Genomic DNA, 19,884 nt, shown 5'->3' on the forward strand with positions numbered 1-19,884 from the left:
ATGCACATTGAGCAGGGTCTTTATCCTTCTTTAGTATTAAAGAAATTGATGCTCTATTAAAAGATTCCGGAAGTTTACCAAGTTTCAAAGAAGCCTCAAAAACCTTATAGAGCCAAGGAATCAATAAAGAAGCAAAACATTTATAAAATTCAACGGTAAACCCATCAGGGCCAGGAGCTTTCCCCAGATTCATAGAAAAAATAACATTCTTAATCTCATCCATTGTAATGGAAGTATCTAATAAAGAAGACATATCCTGTGAAATCAGAGGGAAGTCTAACTTATCTAAAAAATCATTCATATATTTAGAATCTCGAGGAGACTCTGATTGGTATAAAGAAGAATAAAAATCACAAAAGGTTTGATTAATCCCCACATGATCCAATATCAATCGATCATTTTGGTTATAAATCTGATTGATTTGAGATTTAACATAATTAGATTTCAATTGATTAGCCAGCAGCTTGCCAATTTTATCACTGTGAACATAAAAATCACTTCTTGTTTTCTTTAATTGGTTTACAATCGAGGACGAGAGTAGTAAACTGTGTTCCATTTGAAGTTCAGTTCTTTGTTTGTATAGCTCCTCAGAAGGAGCCATAACATATTTCTTATCAATTTCTTTAATCTTGTCCACAATTACCATCTCCTCCTGCTTCTGTTTCTTCCTCAAAGCAACGGAATACGAAATAATCTGACCCCGAATATAGGCTTTAAAAGTGTCCCAAAGAGTGTTAACCGAAATATCTTCTGTATGGTTAATTGTAAAAAAAAGCTCAATCTGTTCATTCATAAAATTAACAAAGTCCGAGTCCTGAAGCAACAGCGAATTAAAACGCCATTGTCTATTGTTTGGTATATTGGCCATAATTTTAATAGAAAGCTTAAGTGGAGCATGATCCGAAATGGTTATAGAATCATAATCACATTTAATCACTGAAGGAATGAGACGAGAATCAATGAAAAAATAATCAATTCTTGAATAGGAATGATGAACATGTGAAAAGAAGGAAAAATCTTTTTCCTGAGGATGCAGAAAACGCCAAATGTCCGTCGACCCAGAATCAGAAAGGAAAAAATTAATCAAATTTGCAGATTTATTAGGTAAAGTCCGTAAAGGAGCCGAACGGTCCAAAGCTGGAGATAAACAGGTATTAAGATCTCCGCCCCAAATCAATGAAAACTCGTTCAAATTCGGAAACTGATCAAACAATGATTTATAAAATTCCGGACAATCCATATTAGGAGCATAAACATTAACCAAAACTACTTTTTTATTAAATAATAAACCACTAACCAATAAAAATCTACCATTCGGATCAGAGATAATATCCTGTTGTATAAAAGTAACTGAGGAGTCTATAAAAATAGAGACGCCTCGAATCTTAGCATTGGAGTTCGAATGAAATTGTTGTCCCTTCCAAAATTTAAAAAAACGTAGTCTGTCCCCCCTCCGTACATGGGTCTCTTGTAAAAATAAAATTTGTGCTTTAAGTCTCCGGAACACTTTAAAAACTTTTTTCCTTTTAATAGGATGATTAAGACCATTAGTATTCCAGGAGACAAAATTAATAATAGACTCCATAAATCCTAAAGTCAACCCATAACAAGGAGGATTGACAATAGGCGCGACCCACAGACCCGGAGAGGAAACAGAACATACAAAAGATACCGGGGAAAAGGACGTAACCAATACTTCAATAATGTATATAGCCCAAAGAGAAACAAACTAAAACGTGAAGCCCCTCCCACCGCCCCCCACCCCAGGACCCCAAGGCGAAATCTAAAGCAGACCCGCCAGAAAGAAGCAAGCGCTAAAACTACCCCCATGACTTCCGGTATACGCTCCCTAAAAAAAAGGTATAAATATGAAAAGGATCAGCTAATTGTAAAACAGTAAAAAAAATAAGTAAAAAAAAGTTAGCTCAATTAAAATACACACAGAACAGAACAAAAGCCGGAAAGTATATATTAAAAAAAACCACAATAAACCTCAAACTCATGAATAGACACAGCAACAAAAAAAATAGGATTATTAACATAAAATGATTATAAAAAGCAAAACAGAATAAAATTTTTAAAAAACTACAAAATTTAAGGCCGCACAGGAAATACGTAAGATGACAAAAGGGAAGTAACCACCCAGAATCCCCTGGGAAAAGAAAGAAATGACGCAGTTAAAAAGAAAGTTTAGCAGCCATATTAAGAAATCGAAAGTAAACTTTTCTGCCCAAATAGGGCACAGAAAAGTTAAAACCAACCAATTCACAGCCTCCGATCAACGGAGAAAATTAAAAAAAGGCAATTAAGATGTTGAAGATGAAAGTTGATCCAGATAACTCTGGGCATCCGATGGAGAATCAAAAAAACGAAGAGCTCCATCTAACATGCGAATCCTTAGACGTGCAGGGTACAGCAGCGCTGGTCTTAAATCCATCTTATAGAATTCCGACATCACGGATCTGTAACGGACCCGTTGGTCCCAGATTGGTTTACTGAAATCTTCCACGAATCGGAACTTAAGATCCGAAAAATCAATGAAACCTTTAGATCGAGCGAATCGAAACAGTCTCTCCTTATCTTGAAAGTAATGAAAACGTAAGATAACATGCCTAGGTCTATCTGACCTAGACGAGTATGATGGGATTCTGTGAACACGATCCAGTAGCGGTGGTTGGTCAGGAAATACAGTAGGGAATGCATCTTTTAAAAGTTGGGAGAAATATTTCATAGGGTTGTTAGCTTCCACGGCTTCCCTGACGCCAATCATTCGTAAATTCTGCCGTCGCATTCTAGATTCCAAGTCAGAGTTTTTAAAAGTCAAAAAGTCAAGTTTCTTCTTCATTACATTAATTGTTTCTTCGACTTTCCCCATCTTAAGCTCACTTTGTTGCGCGGATTTTTGAAGACCAGATATAGCCGACTGATGTTCCGCAATACATGTTTGCATCTTATCAATTAAATCGGCAATTTTCTGGAACTTAGTTGAGATTTCCATATGAATCAGGTCTTTAACAGAGCCCATAATTTCTGTACGAATCATCTCCCTAACAGAGGTTGAAATTTCCCTCTGAATTAACTCCGATATAGCTTCCAAAGTCACCGGTGATTCAGTCGGAGGGAGATCCGTAGCTTTCGGTTTAACCGGAGGTTTACCATCCTTGCCGTCTTTCCCGTTCTTAGACATAGCCGATCTCAGTATCATCCAATTGTCAGAGAATTCAGTTTAATTCAAAGTATTGTAAAAATTGATGCCTTAATAGTTAATTAAAGTATAGCTGACCATAGAGAGAAAAAACTCAGAGGTAATGGAGCGAGTCAAGAACGCGACTTCACTCCATGAGCGCTACCGGAAGTCTCGTTGATGCAAATCAGAGATGAAGCTGAAAGCTCTTCTTCTGTCTTTCTCTGAGACCTGGATGAAAATCCAGTCAAAACTGACTGGATAGCATTCATTTTTTTTCTCTCTGCAAAAGACCTTGTGTAAAGTACACTTGGTGCCTATCCATTTGGCTAAGCCTTATGCGACTTCATTCATCTACCTTGGTATCTTTGTCTCACTTAAAATTTATTAATCTCAACACTGAAAATGCTAACTCACCCCTAAGCACTGTGACACGGGATACCCAACCTTTTCTTTAATGCCAGGGACCCCTACTACCAACCCAGGGGTCCACGGACTGCACGTTGGGAACCCCTACGCTAGGGAGAGAGCTCCAGCACACTGTGGACCATTAGGCCATAAAACCCAGGAGAAGAATTAAGCCATTCGGCCCATCAAGTCTACTCTGCCACTGCATCTTGGGTGACTTATTAACCCTTGCAACCGCATTTTCCTGCCTTCTCCCCGTATCCATTGACATCCTTAATAAGACCATTAGGAGAAAAGCTTCCTGACACCAACACAGTTCAATGTGGCTCTGATTTTAAGGTGATGGCCGCGCCCCCCCCCCCCCCATTATTTTCTTGATTTACTCCCAGGGTCCTTAATTTATCCTTTCGCCACCTTGGAAACACAACTGAATCCCCAGAAAGCTTCTGTCTTCACACCGCACCGTGAATCCTACCTGCTCTTACATGAGCTCCACAGCATCGAGTCACGGCCACCGTGCCTAGCAGTTGCACTGCTGTTTGTTTTGCGTCTGCATGCTTCTGGGCTGCCGAAGTTGGCGTAGCGAGGCGTCGCCGTACTGGATCCCTGAGCCCATGCGCTCGGGGTCGAGCTCACCTGTAAGTATACAACAGGAAGGCGGCTGCATTTCGTTAAAACAGCCTGCACCCAGCACGTCAGCGCCAGTACAAAGCAAGCACGGCAGCCCCTCTACTTCCTTGGGAGTTTGCAGAGATTCCTTGAAAGTATTCTATTCTTAATATGTTAATTTCTTTAATGAAATACAAACATTCCTCTGTAACTTTTAAGTTCCTGGAAAATGAACGTTCGGACATCTAAAATTTGCTCTTTTCTTCTGACACGCTAATGCAGAAGACAAAAATAAACATCTAAAATAAAATTAGTATTAAAAAAATCTAGGGTGCCTAAGACTTTCGAACCTGCCTCAACCACTTCCTCCGGCAGCTCATACCATAAATGGACTACCTTCCAGGCAAGATCCTTAACGGTGTTGCTGAGCAGAGAGAGCTTGGAATCCAAGTTCATAGCTCCTTGAAAGTGACTACACAGGTCAATAAGGTGGTTAAGAAGGCTTATGGAATACTTGCTTTCATTTGTCGAGGCATTGAGTTCAAAAGTCAAGAGATTATGTTGGAACTTTATAAAACTCTGGTTAGGACACATCTGGAGTACTGCATACAATTCTGGTCACCTCACTATAGGAAGGATGCTGAGGCTTTGGAGAAAAGGTTTACCAGGATGCTGCCTGGTTTAGAGGGCATGAGCTATCACGAGAGGGTGAATAAACTTGGGTTATTTTCTCTGGAGCGCCAGGGGCTGAGGGGAGATCTGATAGAGATTTATAAGATTATGAGAGGCATAGATAGAGTATCTATTTGAAGGTGGGAGGGGATAAGTTCAAGTGTTTTTGTGCAGAGTAAGCTTTTTACTCAGAGGGCCATGGATGCCTGGACTATGCTGCCCTATGATGGTAGAGGCAAATACATTAAAGGCTTTTAAGAGACGTTTGGGTAGACACATGGATGTGAGGAAGATGGAGGGATAGGGACATGGTGTAGGTAGGAGGAATTAGCATTTGGGTGTTTTTGATTTGCTTTTTAGCTGGTTCAGCCCAACAATGCGGGCTGAATGGCCTGTTCCCGTGCTGTACTGTTCTATGTTCTATGAAAAAGTGTCCCTTCAGGTTCCAATTAATTCTCTCCCCTCTCAGCTAAGTCTCTGCTCTGAGTTCATGATTTCCCAAGATGTCGAGTGAGTGCGGTGTTGGTGCGTGGCCAAGTGGTTAAGGCGTTCGTCTAGTGATCTGAAGGTCGAAGGTTCGAGCCTTGGCTGAGGCAGTGTATTGTGTCCTTGAGCAAGGCACTTAACCACACATTGCTCTGCGACGACACTGGTGCCAAGCTGTGTGGGTCCTAATGCCCTTCCCTTGGACAACATCTGTGGCGTGCAGAGGGGAGACTTGCAGCATGGGCAACTGCTGGTCTTCCATACAACCCTGGCCAGGCCTGTGCCTTGGAAACCTTCCAAGGCGCAAATCCATGGTCTCACGGGACTAACGGATGCCTATATGAGTGAGTAAAATACAGCACCGCCCCCTACCCCGATGACAGCCGACGTTCATCCTGAGCGGGAACACGGGGGTGCTAACAGAGCCTCAGAAGGAAAACAGAAGTGCTGGTGAAGACATGGCCGGACAGTCGCACTGGTGGCGGAGGACACAAGATCAAACACTGTTCCACAAGCGCATTCTTTTCTTACCTGATTCAATTTTATTTAAGATGGTCCTTGCACACTTCAGAAATGCTTCTTCCACGTTCTCCCCAGTCAGCGCGCTGGTCTCCAGGAACATCAGCTCTACAGCGGGAAGACCAGAAAGAACCTCAGCTGAGCCCTTCAGAAAAGCGCAGCTACGCGCTGCTACCTTGACGTCCCAGGTATGATGGGACCATTGCTGTCTGAAACTGGGGCAACGCGCAAGGAGGGGATACTTGCTGTCCCGTTGACCTCAGCTGCATGACAGTTGGGACAGAGGAAGCTTAGTGCTTCGTCACAAGGCTACAGTCGCTCAGCCTTTACCCCTGGTGACTGGTGCCAGAGGCAGATACAAGTATGACACTTAAAGACATTTGGACAAGGGCGTGGATAGGAAAGGTGCACAGCAGGGGGCTCCACAGACCGCTTGCTTAATGGTATTGGTTCATGGTATAAAAAGGGTTGGTAACCCCTGGTACAGAGGGATATAGGCCAAATGGGAATGAATTGTCCTTTAGGTCTCCTTCCATGCTGGGCTGTTTTATAATCCCCTACAATTCCCTCTGATGGAAACTACCTCCACTACCCTCTAAACTTGGAATTGCTTCTCCCATTGTTCTGGAATTTTGAGGAGAAAAAGTCAAACCTCTGAAAGACCAACGAGAAAAGGGAGCTCTGAGCAAATGCAGGCCCTGTGGAGACCAAATGGCGGCAGCAAATTCAACTTCACATTGAATCGAATCCGCCAGTGAACCCCACTTCTGGTACTATAAGCGAGCTACGATTCCAGGATGGTAAAGAAAAGCCCAGACTTCCAAATATTCACTGGAAAGCCCAGTTCAAATGGCAGCATGTCCCTCAAAAGCTCCTGACAGAGTACATGTCCCTCTAGTCCACAAACCCCTCGGTTAATGGTATCGGTCCATGGCATAAAAAAGGTTGAAACAGACCTGGAGATCTTTTATTAAATATTTTCATTTAATGTAATTTTTTTTCTCTCTGATCATATATATACTCCCTTCGTGGATTTTATCTGCTATTAATGGAGGTCAGGTTTGAGGACATGATTATTAAATCTGGTTATGTTTACTATTTACCTAGCTAGCCCATTGCTTTGCTTTGTAGCTTAGTGGCACAGTAGTTTTTTTTTGGGTTTCTTTTTCTTCTGGTTTTTTTTCTCTCTACCGTTATATGGAAAGCTAGTATACGAAGGGTCTCGGCCTGAAACGTCGACTGCACCTCTTCCTACAGATGCTGCTTGGCCTGCTGCGTTCACCAGCAACTTTAATGTGTGTTGCTTGAATTTCCAGCATCTGCAGAATTCCTGTTGTATACAATTATATCACCTTGTTATTTTTTTAACTAACCTATGTTGTTTTCATTTTTTTTTGTATTAATATTTCTTGTATATCTATATTGTAACAATGTATTGGTTGCTATATGTTTTATCCGGTGTGTACTAATTTAATAAAAAGATTTTTAAAAAAAGGTTGGGAATCCTTGCTCTCGTCTGTTGGTTGCGCAGTGCCAGTGACTTCCTGATATGGATTAGGCTCAGGGTAAACTGGAAAAAAAAAATGACTAGATAGCAAAAGAGTTACCGTTTTCTTGTGCAAAGCGTGAAGCCTCCAGGAACGTGACCTCCCGATCAGCATCCAAGTCCTTCTTGTTCCCACAGAGAATAATGACGATATTAGGACTGGCAAGGGTCCGGGCATCTGTCAACCAGTTTGTGAGTGCGTTGTAGGTCTCACGGCTTGATGAAGAAAGAAGACAGAGGGGAGTTACATTTCATGTTTTGGTGAGTAAGCTTTAAGGAATCAAAGTGACGAGGTACAAATAATCCATACGCTAATGGAGGGGTTCCCAACCTTTTATTTTAATATCAGGACCAACATTATTAAGGTTGGGAACCCCTAAACTAATGGAATGATGGAACAGGGTTGACCCACTGGAATTCCTCCAGCAGATTCAGTTTCTTACATCAGCGGTCCCCAACCTTTTTTGCACTGCGGACCGGTTTAATATTGACAATATTCTTGCGGACCAGCCGACCGGGGTGGGGGGGTGGGGTGAGGTTGCAAACGGACAAGAGTAGCAGTTGAATATGTTGTGGTTACCCAGAAAAGACTACAATGACCATGAAGCTTTGCGTGGGCACCAGTGCACATGCGTGTACCTGCCGATTATTTTCCCTGCAAATAGTTTTTGGTGATTCTGTTGGGGGGGGGCGGGGTGTTAATCACGATCGGAATATAAGTGGTAAGTGGCTCAATTTGGTTTCTAAAGGGTTTATCTAACGAATTAAATATTAAACACACAGCGCATATTTTCCGCGCATGAATACAGTGATAAGTCAGGGGAGGACAGGGGAGCTTGAAGTAAGTGTTGAACGAACTTCCAGTAGAAGTGGTAGAGGCAGGTTTGATATTATCATTTGAAGAAAAATTGGATAGGTATATGGACAGGAAAGAAATGGAGGGTTATGGGCTGAGTGCAGGTCGGTGGGACTAGGTGAGAGTAGCGTTCGGCACGGACTAGAAGGGGCGAGATGGCCTGTTTCTGTGCTGTAATTGTTATATGGTTATATAAGTAAGTCAATAGCATCATAACATTTTAAGTAACGTTTGGATATTAAACACACAGCACATATTTTCCCCATATGAACATATAAAATCATTGCAACACACCAATATCACTGAATCAGTGGGAGCCCTGGGCTTGTTCCCTGCAACAAGATGGTCCTATCGAAAGGTGATGGGAGACAGCGATACTCGAAGAGGGTTCCTTATGTCCAGTCTATACCGCAATTTAGTTTTCATTGCATTCATTGCAGAAAACCTCGCTTCGCCGTGAAATGATGTTGGAAATGGAAGCAACGTTTTCAGTGCTTTCCCGGCTATCTCAGGATATTTAGCCTTGACTTTGATCCAGAATGCCGGCAGAGATGTTACGTCAAACATACTTTTCAGCCCGCCGTCATTTGCAAGCTCGAGGAGTTGATCTCCTTCCCGCGCTGACACGGATGACGCGCGGGTAATGACCTCGTGTGCGTTCAAGCTCAACAGTGGGCGTGTCAGGGAATGAGGAAAGGTGCAGCTGACTCATATCGCCAAATCATATCGTTTCCTCGCGGCCCGGTAGCACATGCTTTGCGGCCCGGTGGTTGGGGACCGCTGTCTTACATCATTCCTACTCTATACCCTCCCCATCTGGATCCACCTGTCTATCACCAGCCAGCCTTCCTCCACACCCTTCCCTCCACCTTTTTAATCTCTCAATTCACTGACTGTCTGTTCCTCCCCGCGGAGGTGGCTCAGCATGCTGAGTTCCTGCAGATTTCAGCGGCTGCAGTCTCCTGAGTCTCACTAGCATTTGTGAGCTTGCGACATGAGCTGAGTGGGCGAATTGTGGAGAAGGCGCAAATAGACTTCAAAGTGATTTGGATGTCAAGCGAGCAGGCAAATACATGACAGACGCAGAGACAGTGAATAAATATGGGAACAACAAACACAGTACTGTTTACAGTTCTCTGAAAAGTCTTAGGCACACATACATATATATATCTATATATATCTTAGACTTTTGCATAGTACTGCAGTAATTTAATGTATTGTACAGTACTGCTGTCATAAAAAAACAAATTTCATGACATGTGAGTGATGATAAACTTGACTCTGATATGGGTCTCTGTTGTGGACTGAGAGTGGGAAGGGGGCAGGGAGAGGGGAATCATGGTTGGGAAAAGGGGAAGAGAGAGGGGAGGGAGTGGGAAGCACCAGAGAGACATTCTGTAATGATCAATAAACCAATTGTTTGGAATCAAATGACCTTGCCTGGTGTCTCAGGACTGGGTGTGTCTGCACCCACGACACCCCCCAGACCCTGGCACTCCTTGTCTGTCACCTGTCCCTCACCCCTCCCGTGGCACTCCACCCTCGCGATTCCCCAGATTTACAAACTCGCTCTCTGCTCCGTTGACAGATACAGTCCTGTGCAAAAGCCTTAGGCACCCCAGCGATATGATGTATGTGTGCCTAACACATTTGCGCAGGACCGTAGATGGTGATGGATTAGAAAATGTTGATGGGCAAAGGGATCCCTTGTGCCAACCGTTGAAGGCAAGCATGCGGTCGCATCCAGCAGTTACAGAAGGCCAATGGTTGAGTACAGGAACAAGAAACTTGGTGAGACAACATGTGCGGTGATTAAAAAAACTGAGGTGCAAAGGGACTTGGGAGTTTACATTCAAGATTCCCTAAAGGTTAACTTGCAGGTGAGGAAGGCAAATGCAATATTAGCATTTATTTTGAGAGGACTAGAATATAAAAGCAAGGATGTAATGTTGAGGCCTTATAAGGCACTTGGACTATTGTGAGCAGTTTTGGGCCCCTTAGCTAAGAAAGGATGTGCTAACATTGGAGAGGGCTCAGAGGAGGTTCATGAAATCAATTCCAGGATTGAAATGCTTATCATATGAGGAGCGATTGAAAGCTCAGGGCCTGGTACTCACTAGAATTCAGAAGAATGAATTTGGGTGCGAAGGGATCTGGGGAGAAGGCAGGAAATGGGGGCTGAGAGGGAAATGGATCAGGCATGATGAAATGACAGAGCAGACTCGACGGGCCAAATGGCCTAATTCAGCTCCTATCTCTTATGGTCTTACGGTATATTTACTATCACGAGTGTAATGAAAGGCGCACTGTACTGGCTCTGGAAAGGTTGATCATATGACAGAGGTTAGATTAACCAGGCACAGTCAACAGTTCAGAAGAATAAAAGTAAATCTCATTGACTGGGCTCAACAGGCAGGATTTACAAGTTCAACACTTACTACCACAGATCTTGGCCACGAAATTCGTTGTCTTGTGGTAGCACTATAGTCATCATCATTATGTGCCATGTTGTATGACATAGGCGACCAAACAGGGACATCAGGTATTTAAAAAAAATTTCAAACAGATAGATTACTGTAGTCTAAAAATAGGCATCTGCTAGCTTTATCTGTAATAGGTCCCTTGTGGCAAAATATTACTCAGAGACTCTTCAAATGCCAAGAGTGACATGTTTGATCAGTAACATCCAGGATAGTTTGTGCAAAGCAGGCACTGTAACTGACTGACTTGTAAAAGAAAACTGGACCATTCATTGCGACTGACTAAAACTAGCCCACAAAGAGAGCTGTATTTGCAAAATATTTCCTTATTTCACACTGGAAACCTTCAGGAAAGTCCGAGAGAATCCTGGATTCTCACATAAGGCTGTGCGCTTAGACCCCTGCTCTACTCGCTTTACACTTACGACTGTGAGGGCAAGTACACCCTCAGTGCCATATTTACGACATGCTGACGACATCACTGTCGTAGGCTGAATCAAAGGATGTGATGAATCAGCAGATAGGAAGGAAACTGAAAATCTGGCTGAGTGGTGCCACTACAACAACCTCTCACTCAATGTCACACGACCAAGGAGCTGATTATTGACTTCAGGTGGAGGAGAGGGTCAGCAACTTTAAATTCCTCAGTATTATTATTTCATAGGATCTGCCATGGGTCCTGCACGTTTTGCCATTATGTACGACTGCACCTCCACTTCTTCAGAAGTTTGCAAAGATTCAGCATATCATCTAAAACTTAGACAAACTTCTATAGATGTGCAGTGGAGAATATATTGAAGGAAGTTCAGGATGCATATTGCACAGATTTCTTGACTTTAAAAGGAACTATTGGTTACATTGCAGCTTTGGGGTGGAAACATCAATGCCTTTGAACGGAAAAGCCTACAAGAAGGAGTGGAATCTGTCCAATCCGTCGAGGGTGAAGCCCTCCCTACCACTGAGCACAGATCTATAAAGTGCTGTCGCAGGAAAGCGGCGTCCATCTTCTAGGACCCTCATCATCCAGGTCATGCTCCCTTCTCACTGCTGCCATCAGGAAGGAGGTACAGGAGCCTCAGGACCCACACCACCAGGTTCAGGAACAGTTATTACCCCTCAACCATCATGCTCTTGAATCACAGGGGATAACCACTCGGCCCATCACTGAACTGTTCCCACAACCTATGGACTCATTTTTAAGCTCAAGGACAGCTTCTATCCCACTCTGATAAGACTATTGAAGCTAGTGCGATAAGATGGACTCTTGGACTCACAAAGTTACCTCATTATGACTTTGCATCTTATTGTTTACCTACACTTTTTCAGTAGTGTAACACTTTATTCCACATTTAAACATGAGAAGGTATGCAAATAACACACACAAAAGGCTGGAGGAACTCAGCAGGCCAGGCAGCACCTATGGAAAAGAGTACAGCTGCTGTTTCAGGCCAAGACGCTCCAGCGGGACCGGAGAAAAAAAAAGATGAGGGGTAGAATTAAAAGATGGGGGAGGGGAGGGAGAAGCACAGGGTGATGGGTGAAACCGGGAGGGGGAGGGATGAAGTAAAGAGCTGGAAAGTTGATGGTGAAAGAGATACAGGGCTGGAGAAGGGGGAGTCTGATAGGAAAGGACAAAAGGGAAAGAAAAGGGGGGAGGAACACCAGCGGGAGGCAATGGGCAGGCAAGGAGGTAAGTGAAGGCGGGGGGGCCATTACCGGAAGTTAGAGAAATCGATGCTCATGCAATTAGGTTGGAGGCTACCCAGAGGGAGTATAAGGTGTTGCTCCTCCAGCTTGAGTGTGGCCTCATCACAACAGTGGAGGAGGCCATGGACAGACATAGCGGAATGTGAATGGGAAGTGGAATTAAAATGGGTGGCCACTGGGAGATATAGTATGCAAATGCTGGAAATCCAGGGCAACCCACAGAATGCTGGATGAACTCAGCAGGTCAGGCAGCACTGATGGAAATGAATAAACAGCTGATGTTTTCAGCTGAGACCCTTCTTCATGACCGAAAAGGAAGGGGGAGGGGATGACTCCAGAATAAAATGGTGGGAGAAGAGGAAAGAGGCTAGTTGGAAGGTGATAGCTAGGTGAAGCCAGGTGGGTGGGAAAGGTAAAGGGCTGGAGAAGAAGGAATCTGACAGGAGAGGGGTGGGGACCATAGAAAGGGAAGGAAGAGGGTACACCCAGGGGAACGAAATAGGCAGGGGAGAAGAGGTAAAAGGCCAGAGTGGGGAATAGAAGAGGGGAGGGGGAGGAATTTTTTTTAAACCATAAGGAGAAATCTATATTCATGCCATTGGGTTGGAGGCTGCCAAGATGGAATATAAGGTTTTACCTTGTACCACTTCAAAGCACTACTGCAATGCATTTATCTGGATGGACAGTATGCAAATTCTTCACTGTGCCTCAGTATGTGACAGTAATAAACTATTTTACCATCCCTTTACAGTTCATATCCCAAAGTGCCACACCTCACATTTGGCTGGGTTGCACAGCATGATCTGCCTGGACGGCACTCAAACAAGTTGAGCTTGAGCTGGGACAATGTAAAGGTGAGACCCGTCGTAAATTGTCACGGTTTTGGCTACTGGGGAAGTCCCACCTGTGGCAGATGCTTCGTCAAGCTCCTCTGCACCATCCACCACAATCGGGACTTCCCGGTGGCCAGACATTTTAATTCTGATTCCCATTCCGACATATTGGTCTGCGGCCTGCTCTTGTGACGAGATGAAGCCGCCGTCAGGGTGGAGGAGCAACACCTCATATTGTGTCTGGGTAGCCTCCAACCTGATGGCATGAATATCGATTTCTCCTTCCGGTAAACAAATCCTCCCCCCACTCCCCACTCAGTCCTTTTATCTCTTCTCACTTGCCCATTATACCGTGTCCCTTCCTCCCCTTTCTATGGTCCACTCCCCACTTCTATAGGATTCTTTTTTCTCCAGCCCTTTACCTTTCCCACCCAGCTGGCTTCACCTGCCGGCTAGCCTCCTTCCCCTCCCATCCCCCACATTTTTATTCTGCCCCTTCCTCTCTAGTCCTGAAGAAGCATCTTGGCATGAAACATCGACTGTTTATTCATTTCCACAGATGCTGCCTGACCTGCTGAGTTCCCCCAGCACCTTGTGTCTGTTGCTTTTGATTTCCAGCATCTGCAGACTTTCTTGTGTTGAAGTTTTTCACTGGAGCTCGATCTACAGGATGATAATAAACCAATACCTGGAAATGGCAATAGTCTGACACAACACCATCCGTGTTTTGTCCATTAGCTTGTTAGCAGGTGATCCCTGTCTGTTCCACACAATGAAGCACCAGTAGTGACTCTGTGAAGCTTTGCTGCAAGCTGTTCATTATTTACTTTGGAAAAAGACGTCAAGGGGCCTTTTTATTTAGGTTATACAATAATATTTTACTCTTAACACCTCACTGGACATTTTCATCCTAAATACATCTGACAGCTAGTTTAACCTGAATCCTGGCCTGGGCACAAGATCGGGGAATGGCCCAGTGCTGGAGCGGATTTGGAGGCAATACAATGAGGCAGAACCCGAGAGTCAGAAAAGACCCAAGGTTTGATTGATTTAAATGCTGGGCCAAATTGGAAAGATCAGGTACAGGCTGTATTGAGGTGGTGGGGCTCCAGCCCGAGAGCATATTGAAGCAGCAAGGCCTGGGAGCTTCCACGAGTGAGAAACCACCCAAGACTTGGACAATTTACGCGTGGGGCCAGAGGTGAGGGACGGATCAGTTCAGATTGCTGCTTAGCAAGGTTTACATGTCTCTGAGACCGAGACATGTAAGTCTCAGTCTTACACGTCTCTGAACTGAGACTGTGGCCTGCAACTAACAGGACTGTGGATTGGCTATGGTGATGACTGACTTTGTGGCTGTGGTCTCACCTTCGTGAACATCAGTTCTGAATGTTATTTGCTTACTTTTGTTGTTTGCACAATCAGTTTATTTTCCCCTGCACATTGGGTGTCTGACAGTCTTTTTTTAAAATGGGTTCTATTAGGTTTCTTCATTTTGTGGCTGCCTGTAAGGAGACCAGTCTCAAAGTTGCATATAGTATACATACTTTGATAATGAATGTACTTTGAGTATTTATTTACTGAGAGATACAGCACAGAGTAGGCCCTTCTGACCCTTCGAGCCGCCCTGCCCCAACAACCCTGACAACTCTGATTTAACACCAATCTAATCACAGGACAATTTCCAATGACACACACACATATATCGGGGTAAATTACTTCCCCATGCCTCATTTGGTGCATCGGGCAGCAACCCTGCCATTTCTTTAGCATTTCTCTGTTTTACAAGGCCGAGTTGCTAGCTAAACACAACCCAGCACAGGTGGAACTCATGCGAGGAGCCAGCCAGATTCGAACCCAGGACCTCTTACTCCAAAGTCTGGGTGCAGGTAGCACTACATCGCGGGCACAGATATATATATTTACATTTACTATAATTCACATTTTTATATTACATTGTCCCTCTGCCACAAAAACAACAAATTTCACTACATATGCTGGTGATATTGAACCCAATTGTGATTCTGTAGATGCTGGAAATCCAAAGCAACACACACACATCACGTTGGAGGAACTCAGCAAGCCAGGCAGCATCGATGGAAATGAATAAGTAGTTGACATTTTGGGCTGTTGTTCTCAGTCCTGAAGAAGGGTCTCAGACCAAACAGTTGACTGTTTGTTCATTTCCATGGATGGTGCCTGACTTGGCGCATTCCCAAGCTTTCAGCTGCCCGAAGCTTTGCCATTTTCCAAGACTTTTTAGCAAGTTAATTGCTGTGGTATTTGCTTTGACTTAAAACTGGTTTGCGTATCCTATATGCTTCTTACCTTTCAAATTACTTGTGGTTACGTTGACTGCTGTCATTGGGTTTAAATAACATTAATATATGATTATACTAGAAAGCAGGGAGTATTTCAATTCCTCCTCCTTCAGCACTTTAACTTTTCTACCTATCACCTCCCTGCTTCCCACTTCATCTTCCCTCCCCCACTCACCTACCTTTCCCCCTCACCTGGTCTCACCTTTCACCTTCTAGCTTGTGGAGGGGGACCTTTGAATTCGATTGGCTCACGTTTCTTTGGCTCTAGGGGTTTGTAGATGGTATCGATTTTGAAGTAAGAGAACAGGGGTTGGGGGGGTGGGTAGCCTATATTAACGCGAGCACTCCCAGAGAGAAACGCCAACAACTGCACACTGAGGATATAATCTTGACTGGTGATCAAACGTCTGCAAGCTAATTAGTAATATCAAACTCCTCAACCCCGAGCTATCAGTATTCAGCACCATCCTAAACAGCCTAGTACATCAAGAAAATCAGCCTCCTCTCAATGGATCCTGTTTCTCGTTACCCCGCAAAGCAGCTAACCTAAGCAAAACACCATTCTCCCTTCTCCTCCTTCCCACCGGGCAGAAGATATGAAAGCCTGAAGGTGCGGCCAGGCTCAAGGACAACTTCTATCCTGCTGTTATAAGACTATTGAATGGTCCCCTTGTACAATAAGACGGGCTCTTGACCTCATAATCTGATAAATGGTTCAACGACTACCATTACCTCTTCTGGCTCATGAGAGCTTGCCCTGCATTTTCAGCATTCGAACTGTGGCTGTATTTCAAAAATACCGTATTGGCTTCAGGGAGTACCAAATTTGTGAGGCCAGCTACCCAAATCAAGTTTATTGCCTTTTAACTATATACCGTCAAATGAGACATTTCTCCGAACCAGAGAATAAAGCACAGTAGTACACATAACACACAATAACTTGGGAAAGTAAGAAATCTACAAATGAATTACACATAAATAAACAAAGTGCATGAATTAGATATTGTAAGGTACAGTACAAATGCAAATTTCATTATTAATAATGCCCTCTTAGCTTGATAATTATAGTACATTGTTGGTACACATTATCGGAGAAAGAATCATAAGGACTAATAACCAATATATTTTCTGTTATGTTATGTGCTGGGTTGTACGACGTAGGTGATCATGATCTTTCCATGACCATGATTCTTCTGGCCAGTGTCTTTACAATGACCCCAGCCATTATCAACACACTTCGGAGATTATCTGCCTGGTGTCAGTGGTCGCATCACCAGGACTTGTGATCTGCACCTATTGCTCATACGACCATCCACCACCTGCTTCACGTGACCCTGACCAGGGGGCTAAGGGTGACCTGCAGACTAGCGTAGGGGAGGATCGTCTTACACCTCCTTTGGCAGAGAGGCATTTCCACCCTTGTTATAATTATGTTATAGCATGCATCAACTGTTGTAATAGAAAATTAGAAATTTACAGCTAGACCTGTGGATAATCATTTTATTCTGTAATCAGGACCTAGTCTGTAACTAAATTAAGTCTTCTGGTAGCCACCATTCAGTTAAAATGTAGATTTACTGGTAGTTTCGTCAACTGAGAAGGTAAAGGCCCCACCAAATTCATGCTCAGATACATCAGCTTTGATGGGTTTTCCACAAATTGCCCACTATTTCAAACGCCAACTCTGTGGAGGGATCAGAAGTGGAGAGAGTGAGCAATTTCAAAAGTCCCTGAGTGTGAATACCCCTGAGGATCTAACCTTGAGCCAACACATCAATGCAGTTACAACGAAGACACGACAGTGCCTATATTTGATTTGGCGTTTGAGGAGATTTGGTATGTCACCAAAAACACTCACAAATTTCTAGTTGTACTGCGGAGCGCATCACTGCCTGTTATGGGGGTAGGGTGGTGGTGGTGGGGGGGGGGGTGCTATTGCACTGGATTAAAATAAGCTGCAGAGAGTTATAAACCTAGTCAACTCCATTATTATGGGCACTAGCCTCTGTAGAATCCAGGACATCTTCAAGGAGCGATGCCTCAAAAAGGCAGCGTCCATCATTAGGAGCCCCCCTCAACCAGGTCTTGTTCTCATTGCTGCCATCAGGTAGGAGGTACAGAAGCCTGGAGGCACACATTCAGTGATTCAGGAACAGCTTCTTTCCCTCCGCCATCCGATTTCTGAATGGACATTGAACCCATGAACACTCCCTCACTACTTTTTATTTCTATTTTTGCACTACTTATTTAATGTAACTATTATATGTATTTATACACACACACACACACACACGAGATATACTAAATTTGCCAAACATTCAGTGTGTTATTCACATTTTGTCTATTATTGTGTACTGCAATATACTGTTGCCGCAATGACATATGGCGGTGATATTAAACTTAATTCTGATCTTTCGGTTTGCTCCTGCAGTATTACGTTCAGTGGCCAGCCCTACCATTCTCCAAAATCTCTGCATTTCTCCACCTCTGGACTTAAACACTGCCACTGACGGTTGTGGCTTCCATGAGCCAACCCCAAGTTCTTGAACTTCCTCTCTCAAACCCTCTACCATCTTCCTTCCATATACAACCTTGCATAAAAAAAGATGCCTGAAATGGAATCACAAAGCAGAAAATGCTGGCAAATACAAGCTCATCCAAGACGTACTGTTTATGTCGGGTGGTGGGATGGAGATTTGTCTTTACCAAAGGAGGTGTAAGGCACTTCTTCCCTCCGCTAGCCTGCAGGTCACCCTTGGGCAAGGTGTAGCACCTGGTGCATATCACAAGTCCTGGTTACCTGGTTATGTGACCACTGGCGCCAGGCAGACAATCTCTGAAGAGTATTGATAATGGTTGGGGTGGGGGTGGGGAGGGGTAATCCGTCTTGAAAAGACACTGCCCAGAAAAAGGCGGCAAAGCAGTTCTGTAGAAAGAGTTGCCAAGAATAAGATGGTCATGGATAGACTGTGATCACCCACGTCATATGACACAGCACATAACGAGTGAACAAACAGCTTTTATCTAATAGACAAATCACTGCCGTGTTACTTTGTATGAAGAAGAGCAGAACATAAGTGGAACATACCTTGTGATGTCATATACCAAAAGTGCACCTGCTGCTCCTCGGTAGTAACTCCTCGTTACCGACCTGAAAAAAAAACAGCAAAAGGCAAAGAAAATATGAGCTTAAGATTAATTTGCAGAACATTAATTCGCTAGCTCCAGCATGACTCCTGTTGAACTGTGTCTTGCTAGGCCACTCTGAAAGTCTGGCATTAGTAAACCATATTGAAATGGGTGTATGGTCAAACTTTCAGTGTGGGTTAAGACAGTTGATCTCCTTCCCTGGAAACCAATACACACAAGAGCAGAATTAGGCCATTCAGCCCATTGAGTCTGTTCCACCACGTGATCATGGCTGATTTATCATCCCCCTCAAAACCCCTTTCTCTTGCCTTCTCCCCTAACCTTTGACACCCTTACTAATCAAGAGCTCATCAACCTCCCTTTTAAATATACCCAGTGCTTGGCTTCCACAGCATCTGTGGGACATTATAGAATCAGGTAAGTTTTTACAAAAATATGATAATTTAGCACTCAGCACTATTTTTTCCAAACTGGGAAAATACTTCATTGAATTTAATTGTTGCTTCCTCGCTCACTGTGGCAGGAGTGATACCGCTTTCCCTTGTCAGTGCGAGAGAGCCTGTGGGATGGCGAACTGTTGGGATGAATAGTGGTATTTGATGGAATCTAGGTCATGGTCTCTTTGGGGGTTTTCATGGTGGGTCATGGGGGTGGGGGATGAAGCTTTTTGATGGAACAAGTTGGGGGAGGGTTGATGCTTTGCTGCTGTTTGTGCGTGGGAGGGAGGAGGGAGGGGGCTTTGAGGCTTCTAATGTTTTTCTGTCATTCATTCTTTGGGGTTTTTCTTCTGTTTTATGGATGTCTGTGAAGAGTAAGAATTTCAGGTTGTGTACTGTATACATTCTCTGGTATTAAATGGAACCATTGAACCAATACCACCAAAGCCAGATGCTTGTAGATCAGCAGCATGAACCTCTGGATAATTGATCCAGCAACTGAGCCAGTGCTTCTACATCTTAATTATTCAGTCAGTAAAAGTAACTCAATATTTGACTGAAGAGGGTAGGGCAGGGACATCGTTTACATAGACTTTAGTGAAGCTTGCGACAAGTTCTCTCACTGTAGGCTGATCCAGAAGATTACGACTACGTGGGTTTGGTAGTTTGTATTGAA

The 19,884-nt window shown here is 43.8% G+C and overlaps 1 protein-coding gene across 2 annotated transcripts in view; it reads right to left on the reverse strand.

Annotated features, from left to right (window-relative positions):
* rab4b (RAB4B, member RAS oncogene family) overlaps positions 1-19,884 on the reverse strand; it is an 84,587-nt gene that overhangs the window by 13,968 nt on the left and 50,735 nt on the right. Inside the window, exons 4-7 of one of the 2 annotated variants that reach the window (XM_063059942.1) lie at positions 18,710-18,772; positions 7,486-7,640; positions 5,891-5,986; positions 4,078-4,228 (exon numbers count right to left, since the gene is read on the reverse strand). In XM_063059942.1, the coding sequence (XP_062916012.1) occupies positions 4,113-4,228; positions 5,891-5,986; positions 7,486-7,640; positions 18,710-18,772 (430 nt within the window). In that variant the 3' untranslated portion in view covers positions 4,078-4,112. Of the gene's footprint in view, positions 1-4,067; positions 4,229-5,890; positions 5,987-7,485; positions 7,641-18,709; positions 18,773-19,884 lie in introns of both variants that reach the window. The other variant, XM_063059941.1, reaches the window with a different exon arrangement.

The sequence above is a fragment of the Mobula hypostoma genome, chromosome 10 (assembly GCF_963921235.1).
Source record: "Mobula hypostoma chromosome 10, sMobHyp1.1, whole genome shotgun sequence".
In the NCBI taxonomy this organism is placed as follows: domain Eukaryota; kingdom Metazoa; phylum Chordata; class Chondrichthyes; order Myliobatiformes; family Myliobatidae; genus Mobula; species Mobula hypostoma.